Source organism: Lepidochelys kempii, chromosome 3 (genome assembly GCF_965140285.1).
Source record: "Lepidochelys kempii isolate rLepKem1 chromosome 3, rLepKem1.hap1, whole genome shotgun sequence".
Taxonomy (NCBI): domain Eukaryota; kingdom Metazoa; phylum Chordata; order Testudines; family Cheloniidae; genus Lepidochelys; species Lepidochelys kempii.
In genome coordinates, this window is record NC_136382.1 from 109,223,267 (window position 1) to 109,241,922 (window position 18,656).

The following is an 18,656-nucleotide window of genomic DNA, read 5'->3' on the forward strand; positions in this document are numbered from 1 at the left end:
CCACAGTGCTCCAACCCCCTGCCCCAGCCCTGATCCCCTTCCTGCCCTCCAAACCCCTCAGTCCCAGCCTGGAGCATCCTCCTACACCCCAAACCCCTCAGCCCTACCTAGACTCTGCACCCCAGAGCCAGAGCCCTCACCCTCCTAACCCCCTGCCCCAGCCCAGAGCTCTCTCCCAGACTCTGAACCCCTCATTTTTGGCCCCACCCCAGAACCCGCACCCCCAGTCCAGAGCCCATACCCCCTCCCGCACCCCAACCCCCTGCCTCAGCCCAGAGCCTCCTCCCATACTCTGAACCCCTCGGCTCCACCCCCCAACCTGGAGCCCTCTCCTGCACCCCAAACCCCTCATCTCTGGCCCCATCCCAGAGCCGGCATCCCCCAGCTGGAACCCTGACTCTCCTCCCACCCCCTGCATTCCACTGCCTCAACATGGAGCCCCTCCTGTACCCTGAACTCCTCATTTCTGGCCCCACCCCAGAGCCTGCACCCCTAGTCAGAGCCCTCACCCCCTCCTGAACCCCAACCCCCTGAGCCAGCCCAGTGAAAATGAGCGAGTGAGTGAGAGTGGGGAGAACGAGCAACAGATGGAGGGGGCAGGGACTCGGAGAAGGGGCAGAGGAGGGGTAGGGCAGGGGGCGGGGCAAGGATGTTCTGTTTTGTGTGAGTAGAAAGTTGGCAATGCTAGAATGCAGAACCAGCCCCAAAATTATTGGGCCAGATCTTCTGTTATGGCTCTGCTAATTTATACTGGCTGTTAACAAACCAGAGGCCAAAACCTGCAACCAGGGATTGATTTGGCATAGAAGTGTCCCAGCCATGCCTTCTTCCTCTGGACACACCCTCTTTCCCCATCTAACATAGCTGCTGTGTGCTACTAAAGGAACCCTCTTGCACTGAGGTGATTCTACCAGGGAGATGTGCTGGTTTGGGGGCCAGACCGAGCCAGCCATATAGCACAAAACATCTGCATTTCACGTAGACATCTGGCCCATTCACATTTTACACGCACAAGCTGGGTTGTTTAATATTGTTTATCTAAGTATTTAGCATTTATTTAGTATTATTTTTGCACATGTGCATTATCGAGTATGCCATGCTATTTGGTCCCATTATTTTCAACATAATGTGCAAACGCTGTATGTGCAGCTGAAGCACGGGGATATTCCAAATATAATGAATGCAGCGACCCCATTACTTTCTCAGTTGGTCACAAAATACGTGCATGTTGATATGATTAATTCAGTAAATACACATTCTGATGTCTTTATCTGTTTATTATACACGCATACCAGAACATGAATCATGCCCACGCCCTGCACACAGGAACTGGTTGAATCACAGCTTATCTGCTTGGTATCTCCTTTGGGGAATTTCTCTGACTAGTACGCTGGTAGACTACGTTGCCACAACTGAGCTCAGAACTCACTTGAAGATGCCATGTTGTTATCCATTAATTCTGCATAGGCACTGCAGCCACACTAGCTACTACATTTTTAAACAGTTTGCCACACGCTGCTCAATGATTTCCAGGGGAGCTAAATCTAACGGAAATCTTGGAAAATATGAAGATGGGAGGTACTTGTTAGATATGACCCAAACTTGCAAGCCAGCAGGACTTTCCTGGAGTTGTCAGCAACACAGGGAAATGATCGTACATGAGTCTTCGGAGCAAAATGGCATATCAGGTTTCCTGCTGAGATAAACCAGAAAAAGAACGGCGAGTGCATGACCTAATGTATTTTGAGACATGACAATGTTATGTATCATATACCAAACATTTTTAATGATTTGTCTTTCCATATTCTAAAGGTTCATACCTAATTCCCCCACCTACAACTGAACCAACTAGTTGTGAAAATCTTGGGAGCCTTTGCCAAGGTAAGAAGCCAAAGACACTGTTTGCATTTTTCAGCTTTACCAAATCTCCTTGTTTTTTTTTCTTTTAATTTCCTTTTACTTTAACTTCTTAAGGCTGACCTCTAGAAAACTGAGCAAAGAAAGGAATTTCTTAGCTTCAACAGATGTGTGGGTATACTATACATACAGTATGTAGAAAGAATGTGATCAAACTCTTTATAATACAATCAAGTCCATAAAGTCTTCATTGTATCAAAACCTAACAATCATATGCTAATGCAAAGATGAACTGGTTTAATTTCTTTCCCCATCTCTTTTCCTCCTGCACAGTTAAAGGCTATAATGTTAACGCTGGTAGAAAATATGTAAATCGGGCATAAACTGATGTAATTACAGGAACTGATCATTATTTAGATGTTTTTAACAGGCTGCTGTGAAGCTTAATTAATTGTTAGTATGGTTTGAGATCCTCAGGTGAAAGGTATTATACAAATACAAAGTATAATCATTATTATTCTTATAATAAAACTACTTATTGTAATAGCCGATGATTTTCTGGCCTTCCCCCCAGAGGCATACTAATGAATGATCACTATAGGTATCAACATGTCTGTCAACCACAACAGGAGTCACGACATCAGACATCTTGAAGGGCCAGGTCAGCTGGGTTACTCCTGGGGGAATTCTGCGCCATCGTGCATGTGCAAAATTCATATCCCTCTGCAGAATTTCTTTGCTTCCCCTCAGAAAATGACAGGGAAGCAAAGAGAAGTGCACAGGGGAGAGGTGGAGCTGGGGATGCCCATGGGCGTAGTTTGGGGAGACATTGCAAGATTATCACTAGAGCTGGGTGAACACTGCAGAGTTCCACTTCCATGTGCCATGTGAATCAAACCTGCAGGGATTACTCATAAGGATTCACCCCTAATAAAATTCCTGCAGCTCTGCTTCGTGGTTGGAATTCAGCACAACCCCTTGGCATGAATGGTGGTAGGCCTACTTTCACAATGCATTCATGACCCCAGAGCCTACTGGTTGGGTTAAACTTCTCTATAAAACTTACATACAGCTCTATGCTAGCTGCAGCAGCAGCACCTGCTCTAAAATAATTTCAAATGATTTAACCCTTTTAAAGATAAGGGATGGAAGGCAGAGGCAAGCGGGAAAGAAAAGTAAATAAAGTGGAAGGACTTAAGATTCTTGGAACTCTTTCTGTGGTAAAGAGTAAAAATAAAACATATTGAGCTTAACAACACAGGGTAAAATTAACTCCTGGTGGGGAGCCAAGGTAATTACTATAGCAGGCTATAATGGAGTTTTAGCCGCTTGCACTGGATTTTCTGGTGGTGAATTTGACTCAGGCTGCTGGAGCATATACTTGCAGTGTTTCAAACTAGATCTAAACTGATGTCCAGATTGCAAAGTCCACAGTTAAGGTGAAATGCCAGCTAGGTCCAGAAGTTAGTTTTAAATAGCATCTTTTGGACTTAAGACACCCAAAGTACTTTGCAATAATGAGTTAAATAGAGGTCCTGGAGCAACTGCTTAGGTAAATGTGGTAGCCATCATGAACTCAGTAATAGCTCTCACACAGCCATGGTAATTAAAACCAGTTTTACTGAGACAGGATTATGATAACCAGGACATCAGGATAGTCTTTTTAGAAAAATGCCCAGAGATCTATGATTTGCATCAGACAAACAGTCAGTAATGCAACATTATCGACATAAGCCTGGTCATCTGTTTATAATTATTACTGATTACTATCCTTTGGATAAAAAGAAAAGGAGTACTTGTGGCACCTTAGAGACTAACCAATTTATTTGAGCATGAGCTTTCGTGAGCTGTAGCTCACGAAAGCTCATGCTCAAATAAATTGGTTAGTCTCTAAGGTGCCACAAGTACTCCTTTTCTTTTTGCGAATACAGACTAACACGGCTGTTCCTCTGAAACCTATCCTTTGGATAGGTTGCCACTATTCAGATATCAAGCATTTTTTTAATGAACTCATTTCCACAGTGTCATAAAAGCAATTGTTGAAGAAAAAGAACGGATGCTGGTTTTTTATAGGTTAAAGACCTTAGATTTCTATAGCAGCATTTGGTAATAGGGATGGATGCCTATTACCACTTTTGTTGATTTGGCTAATGAGGCCCTCTTTGTCATAATTATATAAATGGCTGAACACATATCATCCACTGAATTATAATCCTGTATGTTCAAATTCTTTAAATTGTTGCTGTGTTTTGCTTAATAAAATATCAATAGAAAACAAGTAACAAAGGTGAAACAAATTTATTCTGTCACACCAAAAAATCATACAAGAAGCTTGTAACAAAAACAACATAGATTGTATCTAGGAAAAAAACCAAACCCTGCTGAAAATACACTTTCTTAACCTTTTGAGCTTGGTTGTTGGCCAAAATTGTATCAGAAAAGAACATGGCAGGTTGAGAGCTTATGATATATCAGTGTCCATATTGTAAAGAGAGCTTTCCAGCAAAAAACTATCAATTTTGAGTTTGAGTTCCCTGAGAATTACTGAATAAAATACATTTCTTTTCCAAATTGTTATTTAAAATGCAGTGATATGATTATTAATTGTTTTGATGCTGTTCTGTGTAAACACACAAACCTATTCTGTTCTAAAGGGAATTTTCTGGTACTGTATATCTTCCCTGTACCAACCGAAAATTCATTTGAGCTAGTCCCTAAGGGATAAATTTTGGAAGTGCTGTGTGAGGTGACTCCTACTGATATCAGTAGGAATTGTATAATACATGAAGCTTTGAAAATCAATTTCTTGAGAATATTCCATGTATGATTTTAATTCTGTTCATTATACAGATCTTAGTGGAGTTAATTAGATCCTTACACTAATGTTTTAGTTTCACAGTTGTTCTTCATCTTCCTTCCCTGGGTAGAGACATCTATTTTTTTCACAAGCTAATGTTCATAGTTTGTGTGAGTTTGAAGCCGTGTTATTTATTTTCTGGCCTTTGCACAACTCTTCATAGAAGATCTTATTAAATGATTCAGAATTTGTGAAGACAGTACAGGACTGATCTTGCAACACTTACTCCCACTGAAGTCCGCAGGAGTAAGGATTGCAGGACTGGGACCTACATCAGTTCATTCATATTCATTACTTTATACAGAAGTTTGGTGTGTGTATATTAACATATATAGTAAATGGTTTCCTTCACTCTCTATGTATGTTTTCATGCATTATTCCCATTGTGCCTGACCACATTAACATTCATTTTTCATGCAAATTCACCTTTCTCTCATCTTTGTTACCAGCTACTACTGTAAATGCTACTACTCCTCCACCACCCACTGTCACCACTAACATGCCCGATACTAATAGAACCGATAAGCCAAACGATGGTAAGAAATCCTGTGTTACATTTTTCCTTGTACTGTGTCTAAAGCAAATGTATTGTGTTATAAGGTTTATTTAAATATAACAAATATCAAGTTTCACATATTGGGTTTGATTCTGCTCTTAATAACACTAGTGTAAATCAGGAGTTACTCCATGTCAATCATGTAAAACTGGTTTGAGAACAGAATCAGGCCCCATATTTTTTTAATATGCTTGCGTATTTCTTGTATAAAAGCGAGCCATTTCCACATTATGTATCACTTGTTATTTATATTGTTCATTCACTAATCTTCAAAGCACACAGGGCCAAGATAGATATTTTAAAAAGAGGATAAAAATAGACATGTCTTTGAGACATTTTAACACAGCTGCTGTTTAAGTGCCACATAGCAGCCACATTTTCAGGTGGGCCGGTGGAACTTTGGAATTATCTATTCCCCACTGGTAAGTTTTTGAGAAGCCAAGTGGAATCTGTCTGTTGGAGCAAAACAACTTCCACTGACTCAACGGGAATCTTTCCATTGACTTCAAGGGGAGCAGGATCATTATTTTATTTAGGAAAATATTGACAACATTGAATATAATGTAGTTTTCATTCAGAAAGATTAGGGAAACTTTAATGGTACCAGATGAATCAATTATAAGCCCACTGCTATTCACAGGAAAGTAGAGATTTCCTTTGACATTTTATCAAGTTCTAAGAAATCACTTTCCTCAGGAGATAGTGTAGCATGTTGGGGGAGCTACCAAAATACAAATTAAGTAAAAATAATAATAGTAATGAATTGAAAGAAACTATTTTAACACAGCTTTCATTGGTTTTCTACAAAATATCACAGGAGATCTCACAAAAATCCTTTTCTGCAGGGATTTCATTTTCAGTGGGCTCCACAGAATTAAATCAATGATTGTGCATTTTTAACAAATGTGTTCATTTCTATTGGAGGATGTAAAACCTCTGGTAGTTTTATATTATAGCTTATTATGTCCTGCAAACATTACTGTAGAGTTCATCTTAGAATTTAGTAGTTTGTACCTATATTTTTCTTCTTTGATATTTGACTGTACTCTAGAGGAAAAGAGCCAGACCCTGGAAAGTATTGAGTCACTTATGTCAAGGGGTGTTTCATTTCTATTTATGGAACCAATCGCAAGATGTTCACACTAAACAGTTAACCCAATATAGTAATGCTGAGATTTTCAAAGCCACACAGGGAAACTGGATGCCCAATTTCCATTAAAATCAATGAAAACTGGATGGCTAACTCTTCTGGGTGTCTATAAAATTCTCTTCATAAAACAGAAAGACTAAAAGACAAGATGCCAAATTCACACTTAAAGTAAGCAAATACAGCTTCCACTGAGCTAACAGAGTTTCTGACGTGAGGTGAATCATTTGGTTTGTATAAATAATTTTTCTTTCATCCATTAACTATATGGCTTGCTACATACAGACCTGCAGGAATTGAGAGTTCCTGCTACAGTTATCTTCAGAATGAAGAGAAATTCACCTGAATCCTCCCGCTCACTACTACAAGGGCAGCAAAATTCTATGATAAAAGGGGTCAAAAATTTAGGAATTATCTCAACCCCAATTATTTGGCCAGTGAGACAAAGGCCTCTCCAACTCAGTAAAAGTTCATCACCTAAGGACCAAAACCCAGAGAGAAAAAACGTACACAACGTGTTCTTGCTACCTACTTCTGAGGCCACATCAGCTGCTTCTGGGGAGACTGAAGTTGCTACCTTGAATCCTTTTACAGAGCACAATACTACAATAAATCAGTCAACCCATAATAGTGTTTTGAATCACTCTAGTGGCTTACTGAATGAGATTCATGATATAGCACAAATTCCAATAACCCCCACGGTTACAGATCATTCCAAGAATGTAGGACTTCCTCTTCTGCAGAGTGAAAGTTTTAGTCCAGAACTAACATGGACTTTGACTGATGGATTGGATTATACTAATTCTGAGTCAGCATTCCTCACTCTGACAAGCAAAAGAAACCTTTATGAACACACAAAAGAACCCCTGTGGATTTTTTCTTCTAATAGTGGCACATCCTCTTCCACACATGCAAGTATATACAATGTCTTGAAATCTCTCAGCTGGTGGAACAATGCTGCATCATATCATCATGTTATTTCTGACATTCCAGAAGAAAACCATCATTCTCTGTCTAGCCTATCTGCTGCTTCTACACAATATGAGTCATCTTTTCAAAAAAGTAGGCTGGACTTACTAGAATTTTCACCTGAAAGTGTTTACCTTGTATCCACTAAGAAAATTCTGGAAGATGATTCTATTAGGAATAGTGTTTATATTGCAGAAGCGAATGATGAATTGCAGTCTACAAAATTTAAATACTTCAAGGATCATCAATCAGTAAACCTTAGAAAGGTAACCTCCAAACAGACTCATCTTTCAAATCCATCTAGTTTCTTCCAAGATATAAAAGAAATATATAAAGAAGCTGTACTTGATATCCAACCAACAGAAACTCTTCTAACACTGGAAGACAGAACAGAATTGCTAAGATTGTCAGCACTCTTGCTAGCAACAAGAAAGAGAAGTTCAGAATTTCAACACACTGTTACTGTTTCACCAGTTTATCAAGAATCCTTGAGTCATGCATATTTGAAAAGTGACTTATTTATATTTAGGCCTTTGACCAAATTGCCAAAAGAGGAAGATGAAGAAGCATCTTCTCCAGAAGATGAATTTGAACTCTTCAACACACTTATTTCTACCAGCAACTATATACCCCATTCTTTAAAACCCTCTGCAAATATGCAAAGGAAACCAAATGAGATCCCCGGAAATGAAAAATTAGAAAGTACTTTAGATACAAATCATAATGACAACCTACATGAAGATTCTGTTTTTTCTACACCTGAGCCAGAAAACATGAACAGAATCAGTAATACCTGGAAACCAGGTTATTTGGGTCTGCCAACACAGTATATTAATATTGCTCCTTCTTTACCAGCAAGTTTTTGGACTTTGTACTATAATTTCAAACAAGAGTCTCCAGAGTTTTCTGGGGAACTTTCAGAAAGCTGGTGGTTCTCATTTAATAAACTTACTTCCTCAACAGAGAAACAGACATTTTTTAGTTCCCCTACTGCAGCTGATAATATCCTTATGCACACTACCATCAATACATCAGGTTATGGAACAGAAAAAATGAACTTTTCTAGCTATATGTCATCTTTGGATATGGAAAGCTTTAGTTCAATTGTTCTGATCCCTTCACTAGGGATTTCAGAAAATATAAAAGGGAAAATATCACAGTCAAAAATGACCATTTCTCCTAACATAAATGTGTCTTCAAATTCTCATTTCCCTTCACTGGAAATGTCTTCACATCAGCCTTCCATGCAGTTACGGACGAGTACCTTTGATATTTCACATGCAACTTTCACTGACGAATTTAAAAGTGTTGCTAGTTTACACATGCAGACTTGGGATCAAATTTCAAGTCCAGATCAAATCGGCATGACCTTCCAACATCACAGGCAGACATTTGCTTCAATTTTCTTCACTTACTCGGCAGCCCAGCCTTCGTGTACAGAGGATAACTATGTTGCCTGCTTACCTGACAGATCATCAGAGAGTTCGGTAACCTATACAAAAGCTAATGGACCATCACAATCACAAAACATTTATATGGTCAAAGAGAGTAATCCAACAAGTGCTTTTGACAATGGAAAAAGTAAAGTTCAGCCAGATGTAGACACTGATTTTGTAGGAACACACAGCTCACTGCGTTCTAACTTCCTCACAATGACATTGTCTTTGGAAAAAACAGACACTCTTCATTCAGAACAAAAAATCAGGGCCAGCGCACATCCTGACAGCTGCTCAACATCATTGTTATTTTCTACACCCTCACTATCACAAAGTCTTCAAAATGATCTTGACAAAATTTCACCAAGCTTGGGTCAGCTATGGAATGTAGCAGAGTTAAATTTACTAACAAAGCTAGCAATTAAAAGCCACATAACTGTTCTAGAACAAAAATCTGTTGAAGATCCAGAAATCAATCTGACACCTTCTCTTGAAATGGGAGTGCTCTATGATGTAAATATTGGGAGTACTACTTTACTGATGTCAAATACTGAATCACCACTTCCAGGAAGAGAATCAGAATGGGAGGTATACTACTATTCTAGCAGACAGATTGAAGGGTTTATTAACAAAGGAATGTCCTCTTTGAATTCCAGTAATATTCATACCACTGATTCGCAATTACAGACCATGCATCTGTCTTTTGAAGCGTACACCGATTATGAAAAAATAACAAATATCTCTTTTATTTTGGAACCAACAACAATTTCAGTAGTGGCCAGTGCAATATCTCTGTCATCTCCATACAGCGGGACTTTTATTCATGCCACTGAGAGTATTTTAAACTATGCTGTAACAATAACCGGAGCAACTATTCATCATTCTGTCTTGCAGTCCCAAAGATCAGCTTCTCAAGTAATGTACCACCAGTCATCTATTTCAGTGTATGAAAATCCCTTGGCCAATGCATCTGCTGGAACAAGCCAAATCTTCACCCCTTACAGACCACTGAATCCACTTACCAGCTCCCCAAAATTAGTTTTGTCTTATTTATGTAACTCCTTCGCTGAACTGAGCTGCCTGTGTGGACCTGAGGTCAACTACAGTATGTCAAGGCATTAAGCTAGATGTAGAGAAAATATCACCTCATCTCCTAGATATGCACTTTGTAGAACTGGATGTAGAAATATCCAGGTTTAATCCTTACATGTAGCTTCATGTAGATTGTAGAATAGCAATTTAATTACAGTAGGAGGGAATTTGTAACATATTCCAAAACAATCTTAGCACATGCCATTAACATGTGGTTTCTAATAGCTGTCTTCCCATTCTCTAACCAATAGAGCTCTAAGGAGACTGCTGGGACAATAAGTTGATTGCCATCTATTTATTTATTATTCTGATGTTCATTATTTTTATTCTTAAATATTTTTGGATTTTTTTCAATTACAGTATTTACATTTTTGTGGCTTTGATTATTTTAAAAAGTCAAATCCAGGGTCCACCTCAAATTTAACAATGAAAGTTTTGAAAAATGTGAGGAAAATGGGGGGTGAGGGTGGGAATCCAATCCGGATAATTTTGCTCATCTTCTGTATTTTTGCAATTTTAATCATTTTATTTATTTATTTATTTATGTTAAACTGCTTCAGTCTACTTTTCATCAATTATTTTCCTGTAAAAATAATTTTCTCCAAGCAACATATTTAAGGGGGGGGGAAACAATTTTAAGTGGGGAAGCAGTTTTGGATTCACCAGCTGTCCTGTAGTCTCCTGAGAGTGATTAGAAATGTAGAGTAGTTCTTTGCTAGTCTGACTGAAACACGCTTTGGGTCATAATGTGGTGGTGACTGTGAAACTATTTAACACTAGTTAATAGATGCTGTTTTCGAAAAGTATTTTATTTTGTACATTAAGAACATTTCACTCATATGTGTGACACTATATAAGAGACTATACATATAATATGACACTGTGTGTGTGTAACATTTGTATGTCTACTGTGTATATATATATATATATATATATATATATATATATATATATATACACATAAAATATATTATCTAAAAATAATACATACCATGTATTTAATTATCAATATACAATATATACCATGTATTTTATTGTATGTGTATACATGTATACATTTGTATGTATATACATATCAAATACATTAACTATATATAGTATATACCATGTATTTTACAGTACAGTATATTTTCTCTTTCTGAGTCCAGAATTAAACATTCCACTTTCCTCCATGAAATGATCACAATAAAGATAACAATGGAAATGCCATTTTCAGAGTAAACCAAATAATGAATTTTTATCTTTATTTATTTTTTTTTTTACTAGGAAAATATACATTAGTGTCCTTTAGATTTATGACCTTTTGCTGTGAGAGTTTAGTTAAAACATTACTTGGCAATCAAGTTTCCTTTAAGGGCTTGATTCTGCACTGTTGAATTCAAAACGAGTTTTCACACTGACCTTAGTGGCAGTAGGAGTAACCCATAACAAAGAGAAAAGCAAGTTCATGAGTAGGGTGATGCAAAATATTTACAATTAAATTGGAAAATCTCAAGTCTCATTCAGAATCTATTCAACTGAATCTATTTTTTTCAACAGATTGTAGCATGATCTTCTATTTTAACAAAATCTTCAACATTTTTGAAGTTTTGACTTTGATTTTTGAACTTGAATTCTCAAAGGGTTCAGAAAAGCCTGAGTGTCTGAGCTCTTCCACTCCAACCCAGGACCACGGCAAGGCCTCTCCTCAGCTGCTACTCCCGCCAATGGACTGTAAGAGCAGCCACAGTACCTCCGCATCCACTTAAGTTATAGGATCTATATAAATGGAGATCTATGGACCATGCCCATGGCTAATACGGTATTCAGAGGCAGTGCTGATACCTTTTCTGTAGTTCATAGAGAGTAGGTAACCTGTATGGCCACTCAGCTGGTGGAGTCCTCCACAATCCACATGTGGAGCCTAATTGGTTTGGAGGTCCTTTCGCCACCCCGCCACATAAAGATGAATTTCACACAGAGAGAGCCATTTCCCATGAAGGCTGGCAAAATTTTGCAGTGTTTTAAAGCACAATTCTTATTTTGTGAAAAGTCAAATTTTTGAGTCACAAAATGGCCTGGAACAAAACTTATTTTATTTATTTATGTATGTGTGAAATTTTGCAACAGGAAAAGAAGAATTGTTTACCGTCCCCATGAGTTTAGGGAGAATTTATCTAAAGTTAATTACTGTCACTTCAAAATAGTCTTGTTCATGTTCTAAAGTTTCACTGTCATCTAAAATGTGACTCTTCAAAAAATGGCAAGATGAAGTTCTAGATTTATTGTATCTGAAGGCTTTCCAAATGAAGTTTGTTCACTTTGCAGTTAAAATATGGTTTGTCTTTCTAACTGCCAGCTGTGCAAACTCAAGAGGGATTTGAGAACAAAGATTCTTCATGCAGTATTGTGTCCAAGAAACACCCATCGAACCCTACTATCTTCAAATTCTGTCCTTGGTTATTTGTTGCTTTTAAACTGATGGATTCACATTTTGCTCTCAGACCATTGTAAATCCTGAGAGATTCCAGTAGAATCTGCAGAGTTTTTCTAGATTACACCAGATTATGTCCTGTTTGAAAACTCAGTATTTATTATTATTTTATATTTATGGCATTTTCAGGATCTCACAATTACATTTCAGTCATATACAGAGTCATATTTACATATAAATTCCATTTTGTTGGACCGTAGGCCCAATCCTGCATTCCTGTGTGCACTCAAACTCCTATAATAGCAACAAGAGTTTTGGGTATACCAAAATGTGAGTTCAGACCCTATCCACCAAGTTATCTTTTGCTACAAAAATAAGGTCTTGAAGTTTTAAACAGAGAAAGTTTGGCAATATATTATGAATGATGTTCAATGTTTCTGATATTTGTAATACTGTTTTTAATGGACAGGGGGGCTATTCTACAGGATTTCCATTACTGTCTTCAATTACAAGTCCATTTTAGAGTCAAAAGTACAGAGTGTGGTGGCCGAATGGGTAAGTTAAGTTTCTCCCTATTTATGTGAGTTGTATATTTGTGAATCTGCACCTTAAATTACGTCAAATCGATAAGAGCTGGGGAAAAAGGGGGAACATCAAAGAAACCAGTTGGTCTAGTTTATGAGATCTCCTGAGCAGGGTCTGTTGTTTGTTTGTACAGTAGTTAAAACAAGTGGGAACACGCTACTTCTTTAGGCCCTTAGGTACCATGGGTAAAATTATCAAATGTTATCTAAGGAGCTTGGGAATTTAAGTCCCATTTTCAAAAGTGATGTAGGCATTTTGGGACAGAAATCAATGTGTGTTAGGCACCTGGAGCTTTTCAGAATCCCACTAGGTGGCTATCTGAATCTTTAGGCACCTAAATGCCTTTTAAAAATGTAGCCTTTATACATCTAAGTCTCATTCAAAGTCAACAGGACTTAGGATCCTAAGTGCCTAAGTCACAAATGAAAGTAGTGCTTAGGCTCCTAAGTCACTTAGGTGTTTTTGAAATGTTATTCTACAGCAATAGAAATGAGGGGTCAACACTACTAGTGGTCCGTGGGTCAGAGTTTGTGTATGTCTGGAGCAGAGATTCTCAAAGCCATGTATGCTTGCTATGATTGTCATAATACCCAGAAACTGCCTTGTTTATTGTAGCATGCTCTCCCCATGCCAGGCTAGTTTTATGCTGATACAAGGGATCCAGAAATGTCAAGCCACCAAATGCAGTTTGATGTGCATAAGTGGATGGGCTGCAAACACAGGTCATCAAAGTGATGAGGAAAAGATCAGAAAATAATAATCAAGACACCACCAGAAAGAACTCTCTCAGCAAGTTACTATTAGAATACAAAGAACTTCAAATATAATATTTCTGGAGGAGGCATAGCCCAGGGGAACCATGTGATTTTCCAGAATAACTTTTGCCTAATATTGACATTTGACCGTAACGTTTATTTACGTGTAATTAACTGCTTTCAAGCTAAAGCACATTGCAAGTATGAGGTTGTCTTAAAAATGAGGTCAACACATATACAAAAGCAGAAAAGTAGGCAGAACAGTAAGATCTTGTTCATGAGGTGTTTTAGAATTTGATTTAGTACATTAACCTTCTCTACCTCATATTAGGGAGCTGTTTCATACAGATTAGATATGTGGGAGAATGTATTTTTATGTTCTGATAGCTGGTTGTTGTTGTTGTTCTTTGTTTATTTATTTGGTGGTAGAATGCCTACCTAGATAGCCCTCCTTTTTCTTTTTCATATAAATGTAAAGAATTTTTAATGGTAAATTACTGTATGTCTGTGAAAAGTTTTGATAATACAGCAACCTGCAGTGATATTTGCATGCTACCTACACATAATTTTATACCCTAAAACAAATTTTTGGGCAAAACACTTTGGGAATATACAATAGTTGGAATCTGCTTTAGAGCATTTTGATGTCAATAACGTTCCATAAAGTGTCACATTGTAAATTAGATCAGGTGATGGTTGATAGATGTAACTGAGGCTCATTACTTTTTTGTTAGTGGTTTGAGGTGGACATTTTGCTTTGTACAGGTGGAGGGGCAGCTTTCTATTTTTCTATTACTACTATTATTTTTCCAGAAGAAAAATAATTTCCTGATGATAGATTTATTGACATAGAGCTGCAGTATTTATATTTCTGTAGCAAGAGACCTCGAATCTGTACATTCATTATTAAAATAAATTATACTCTACGAAATGACTGATGTAGATTTAATGATGATGTTTGGTGGATGTTGGCACTGAAAAGTGACAGTTATGCACTATATTCTTATTGACCTGCTGCATCTAAATGTCTTAGAGAACATCCCCACCGTGCTCTTAAAACAATCAGTGAAAAGCTGGTCCACAGAGCACAGTTGGCTCCAGCCAGGTATTTCATACAGTGTAGGATCCTTAGGGTGGATCACTGGAGTAGTTGGTTTGCATTCCGTCTGAACGACAGGAGGTCTCACACCTAAAAATGGGTTAAATACGGTGTGTCCATCTTGTATGTTACTCCCACAATGAGGTTATGAAGGGTCTAGTGTCGGTGTGCCAATCAGCCTACTGCAAAGACACGTGGTGAACTGATGAAATTCTTCACTGCTGTGCTGTTGAAGTCACTGAGTATGGACTTCTGGGTTTTAATTCTTGAACATGGCCAAAAAAATACCTTGTTCCACTCTCTTGGACACTGTAAAGTAGTCAATTGAAAGAATGCAGTTGAGCACCATCAGGGCAGGCCACAAAGTCCTTCTCCCCAGTACAGGTACTCTCTCGATTCTCAATTTCCTCTCAAGATCACAGTCTGGGGAAACAAACATACAAACAAACCAACCCTCTCCATCCATTGAACTTTCACCCCCACAAGTTACAATTTAATAATCCTCCCCAAATTTACAAAATCCTCCAATGTTAGTCATAGGGTGGTGGTGCCAGGCAGCTCAATCCATTCTCTCCCCGGCTTAAACCAAACCATGCACATCCTCTGTAACCGCTCTGCTTCATAGGTCTCTACCCCTACATGTGGTCTGAACTTTTTGAGGGGCGGAAAGAGGGAATAGAAACTAGTATGTCACCTCTTTATGCATTTAGGGATAGACTCTGCACCCATAGAAGTCAATGGTAACACTCCCATTGTCCTCAGTGGGGCAGGATTGGGCACTTCATGCCTATTTAAAGTAAAAGATTGAAACAGAGAGGTTCAGCAACAGATTGTAGACCTTTGAGAAAAATTTACAGTGTATTTCCCGTATCATTCAGTGCCCAGAAATCTTTCCAACCACAAACTTTACAGAAAAAATGGCATGGGGAGGTGTCTCAGCACCTCTTACAGTTGTCTATTGATTGCACAGTACCTTTATTACGGGTCCCTTCCGCACCCTCCACTTTGCACCGGTAAATATACACACCTAATAAGGCCATAATCTCACAATGGGAAAATGTTAGTCTCTTCATTTTGCCAAATAAAGGTGTTGTTTTTGGTGGGAGGTGAGCTTATAAGACTCTGCTAGATAATGCAGGAGCCTTTCTTTATCACACCATCCTTGTAATTATTCTCTCTGTATTTTTCAGCTAAATAAGACCTTCCAGAACTGGAATTATACCGTGTATGTGGTCAATATCAGGTAAATGTTGGTGATGATTGGGAAAATACCTGATTTAAGTCCTTAGTGGAGTTACAACACATTAATTGATATTTATGATTCTTGCTTTTTAAGTGTTCAGCCAACCACTGTGAACGAACTGACAAGGGAGAAAAGAAGCATCCCTGATCAAAGGTAACATTCTGGGACTTTTTAGTGATAGAGGCAACACATACTATCAAAATTGGGTGTGACATTATTGCATGCTATGGGCCACACCCTTCCATTTGGTAAATGTCATTTATGGCCACCTACTGCCCTGGATCTGCACTCAAGCCTCACATTGGTATGATGTGTATTGTAATTTAAACTACCTTGGATTTAAATCAGGTAGTTCAATGAGCTCCTTAAAACTTGGCTGATCATTTTTCAAAACTTAATTTTTACCTGTCACAAAATGTTGCAGACCTGTCTAACATACATGGGAAGCAATATCCATTCTTCTGTCCCAACACTATCTATCTTAGGGTTTTCCGTAGCACCCATCACTGGTATCTAAGCACTATCTATGGAAAGAGGCATTTTTTCTCCTCTGCCTCATCTCTAAGGGCCTGATCCAAAGCCTATTGAAGTCCATAGGAGTCTTTCAATTGATTTCAATGGACAATGGATCAAGACCCAGGTGGTAGAAAATCATGCTGGAACTGAATGCCAAGTTGATGCAAATCACACTACTTACCACATGCCCTCACTTCCTGATTTCAGTGGGCTGCTGATTAGGCACTGGGGTTGTGATTTGCAAAGATAGCCTAAGAAAGTTAGGTGTCTAACTACCATTGAAAGCCTGTGAGAGTTGGGTGCCTAACTTCCATGGGGTCTCTTTGAAAATCTCAATCCAAGCTGTGGGAGGCAAATGAGAAGGATGCTTGTCTTTGGACTGAATCAAGGGCAGGTGGCCAAAACATAGTGGCTGCTGTGGGGTAAAGAGAGACTGCATATGGAGTGCATCTCCTGGCAATGTAAGTAACTGCTTTGCTGTTAAGATGTACATGTGAATTGTTGTGACAGGATAGAGCCTTTTATCCCATGGTAGCCCATTCAGGGATCATTGTCCAGAGCTAGTTTCTGATGCTCTCAGTTCTTGTACACTCTTCCTTACTCTTAGTGACCTGACAACAGCCTGTGACAGATGGATGTTGTCACCACCGAGGGAAGGAATCAAGAGATGCAGAGGGGATGAAAAGCTTTTCCTTCCAGTGTCTCTGTGTCTCTTACCATAGAAGTGGCTGCCCAGCCTGTCAGCAGCCCTGCTCCTCTAATACAGTTACAGTAGACTCAAGCAGGTTTCAGCCTCACATCCTCCTATTATCAGCCCTAGGACTTTTTTCCTCCCTTTTCTCTATATTCTGGTCTCTAAGAAAAGAAGGGAAAGAGGAAGAAATATCTCTTTCTACTTACAGTGCTGGAAGTCTGTGTGTAAGTGCTCTGTCTGACAAGGTGCTAAGACTTCTGGTCCCAATCCAGCAGAGCATTTCAGCATTATTTAATTTTAAGCATGTGAGCTTTACTTCAGCAGGACTATTCACATACTTAAAATTAAGCATGCCCTTAGAGTGCTTTGCTGGATCAGGCCCAGAGTGCTTAACACCATATAGGGATTGAGCCCTGAGATACTGTTCAGCTCTGCACATGGCTTTATCAGAAGACTGTCCCCAGACAGGTGGCCTTCAGGAACTGGAGGCAAAATCCCGGGAATCCAAAATAAAGTGCTAAATTAAACTATTAATTTAAAAATAATCCTAATCTTTACTCCAGAGTACCTTGTGATATCTAAAAGTATTGGCTGGGGAGTAAAACCACCCTCTAAATCACTTTTTTCGAAATAGGCATGTGCAGTTCTGATGGAGTTTATATTGCTCCTTCAATATCCTTCTCATCCCACTATGTTCACTGTCATGTTGTAAGGAGTTAGCCTAGCTGCTATGCAATTAATCTTGCTGTTATGAATCCTCCTAACATCTAGCAATGTGAATTTATGGGTACTGTATATGAACACCCCCTTTTCTTGATACTCTATTCATCACATTGCATTTCAGAGGTAATGGGGATTATGTCTAACTCAATACGGTACAATTTTTCAGAATTCAAGGTCTGATCCAAAGACCAAATAAATACAATGGCTTCAATAGACTTTGGGTCAGGCCCAAATAGAATCGAAAGCATTGTCCCTTCATTATGAGGTATTTATTTCAAATACTAATTGTGTTACATATAACAAGAGTCTGTTTCATATACTCTAGGTTGTTGTGTTGCACATGCCGTGCAAAAAAATAAAAGACCTATAAGGCCTATACATCTATAGAAACTGACTGAAATAATTCATCCAAAAATAAAAGACCTATACGTCTGAAGAAACTGACTGAAATAATTAGGATTGCCTGGGTGGAATTTAGCTCAATGGGTGTTTTGAGTAGAAATTAAAAACACATGCTGTATCTTTCCAGTGTTTTTTTGTTCGTGGCATGTATTTTCATCTCGTAATGTCACATAGAGTGGAATCCACTGGGAAAGCCCGTATTCTTCCAGTGCCAGCAACAAGTGTGTATACATTTCTCACAATATACTGTCTTGTCATTGCAAAAGCAGGGGCTTTAGCTTCCCAGTAGTCTCCACTATTCCTGTCTCTAAA

The 18,656-nt window shown here is 38.6% G+C and overlaps 1 protein-coding gene across 3 annotated transcripts in view; it reads left to right on the forward strand.

The window, feature by feature from the left end:
• Positions 1–18,656, forward strand: part of ADGRG6 (adhesion G protein-coupled receptor G6) — a 154,076-nt gene that overhangs the window by 72,542 nt on the left and 62,878 nt on the right. For 2 of the 3 annotated variants that reach the window (XM_073337490.2, XM_078852202.1), the window contains exons 5-8: positions 1,813–1,881; positions 12,797–12,882; positions 15,957–16,009; positions 16,103–16,162. In XM_073337490.2, the coding sequence (XP_073193591.2) occupies positions 1,813–1,881; positions 12,797–12,882; positions 15,957–16,009; positions 16,103–16,162 (268 nt within the window). Of the gene's footprint in view, positions 1–1,812; positions 1,882–5,163; positions 5,251–12,796; positions 12,883–15,956; positions 16,010–16,102; positions 16,163–18,656 lie in introns of all 3 variants that reach the window. The other variant, XM_073337489.2, reaches the window with a different exon arrangement.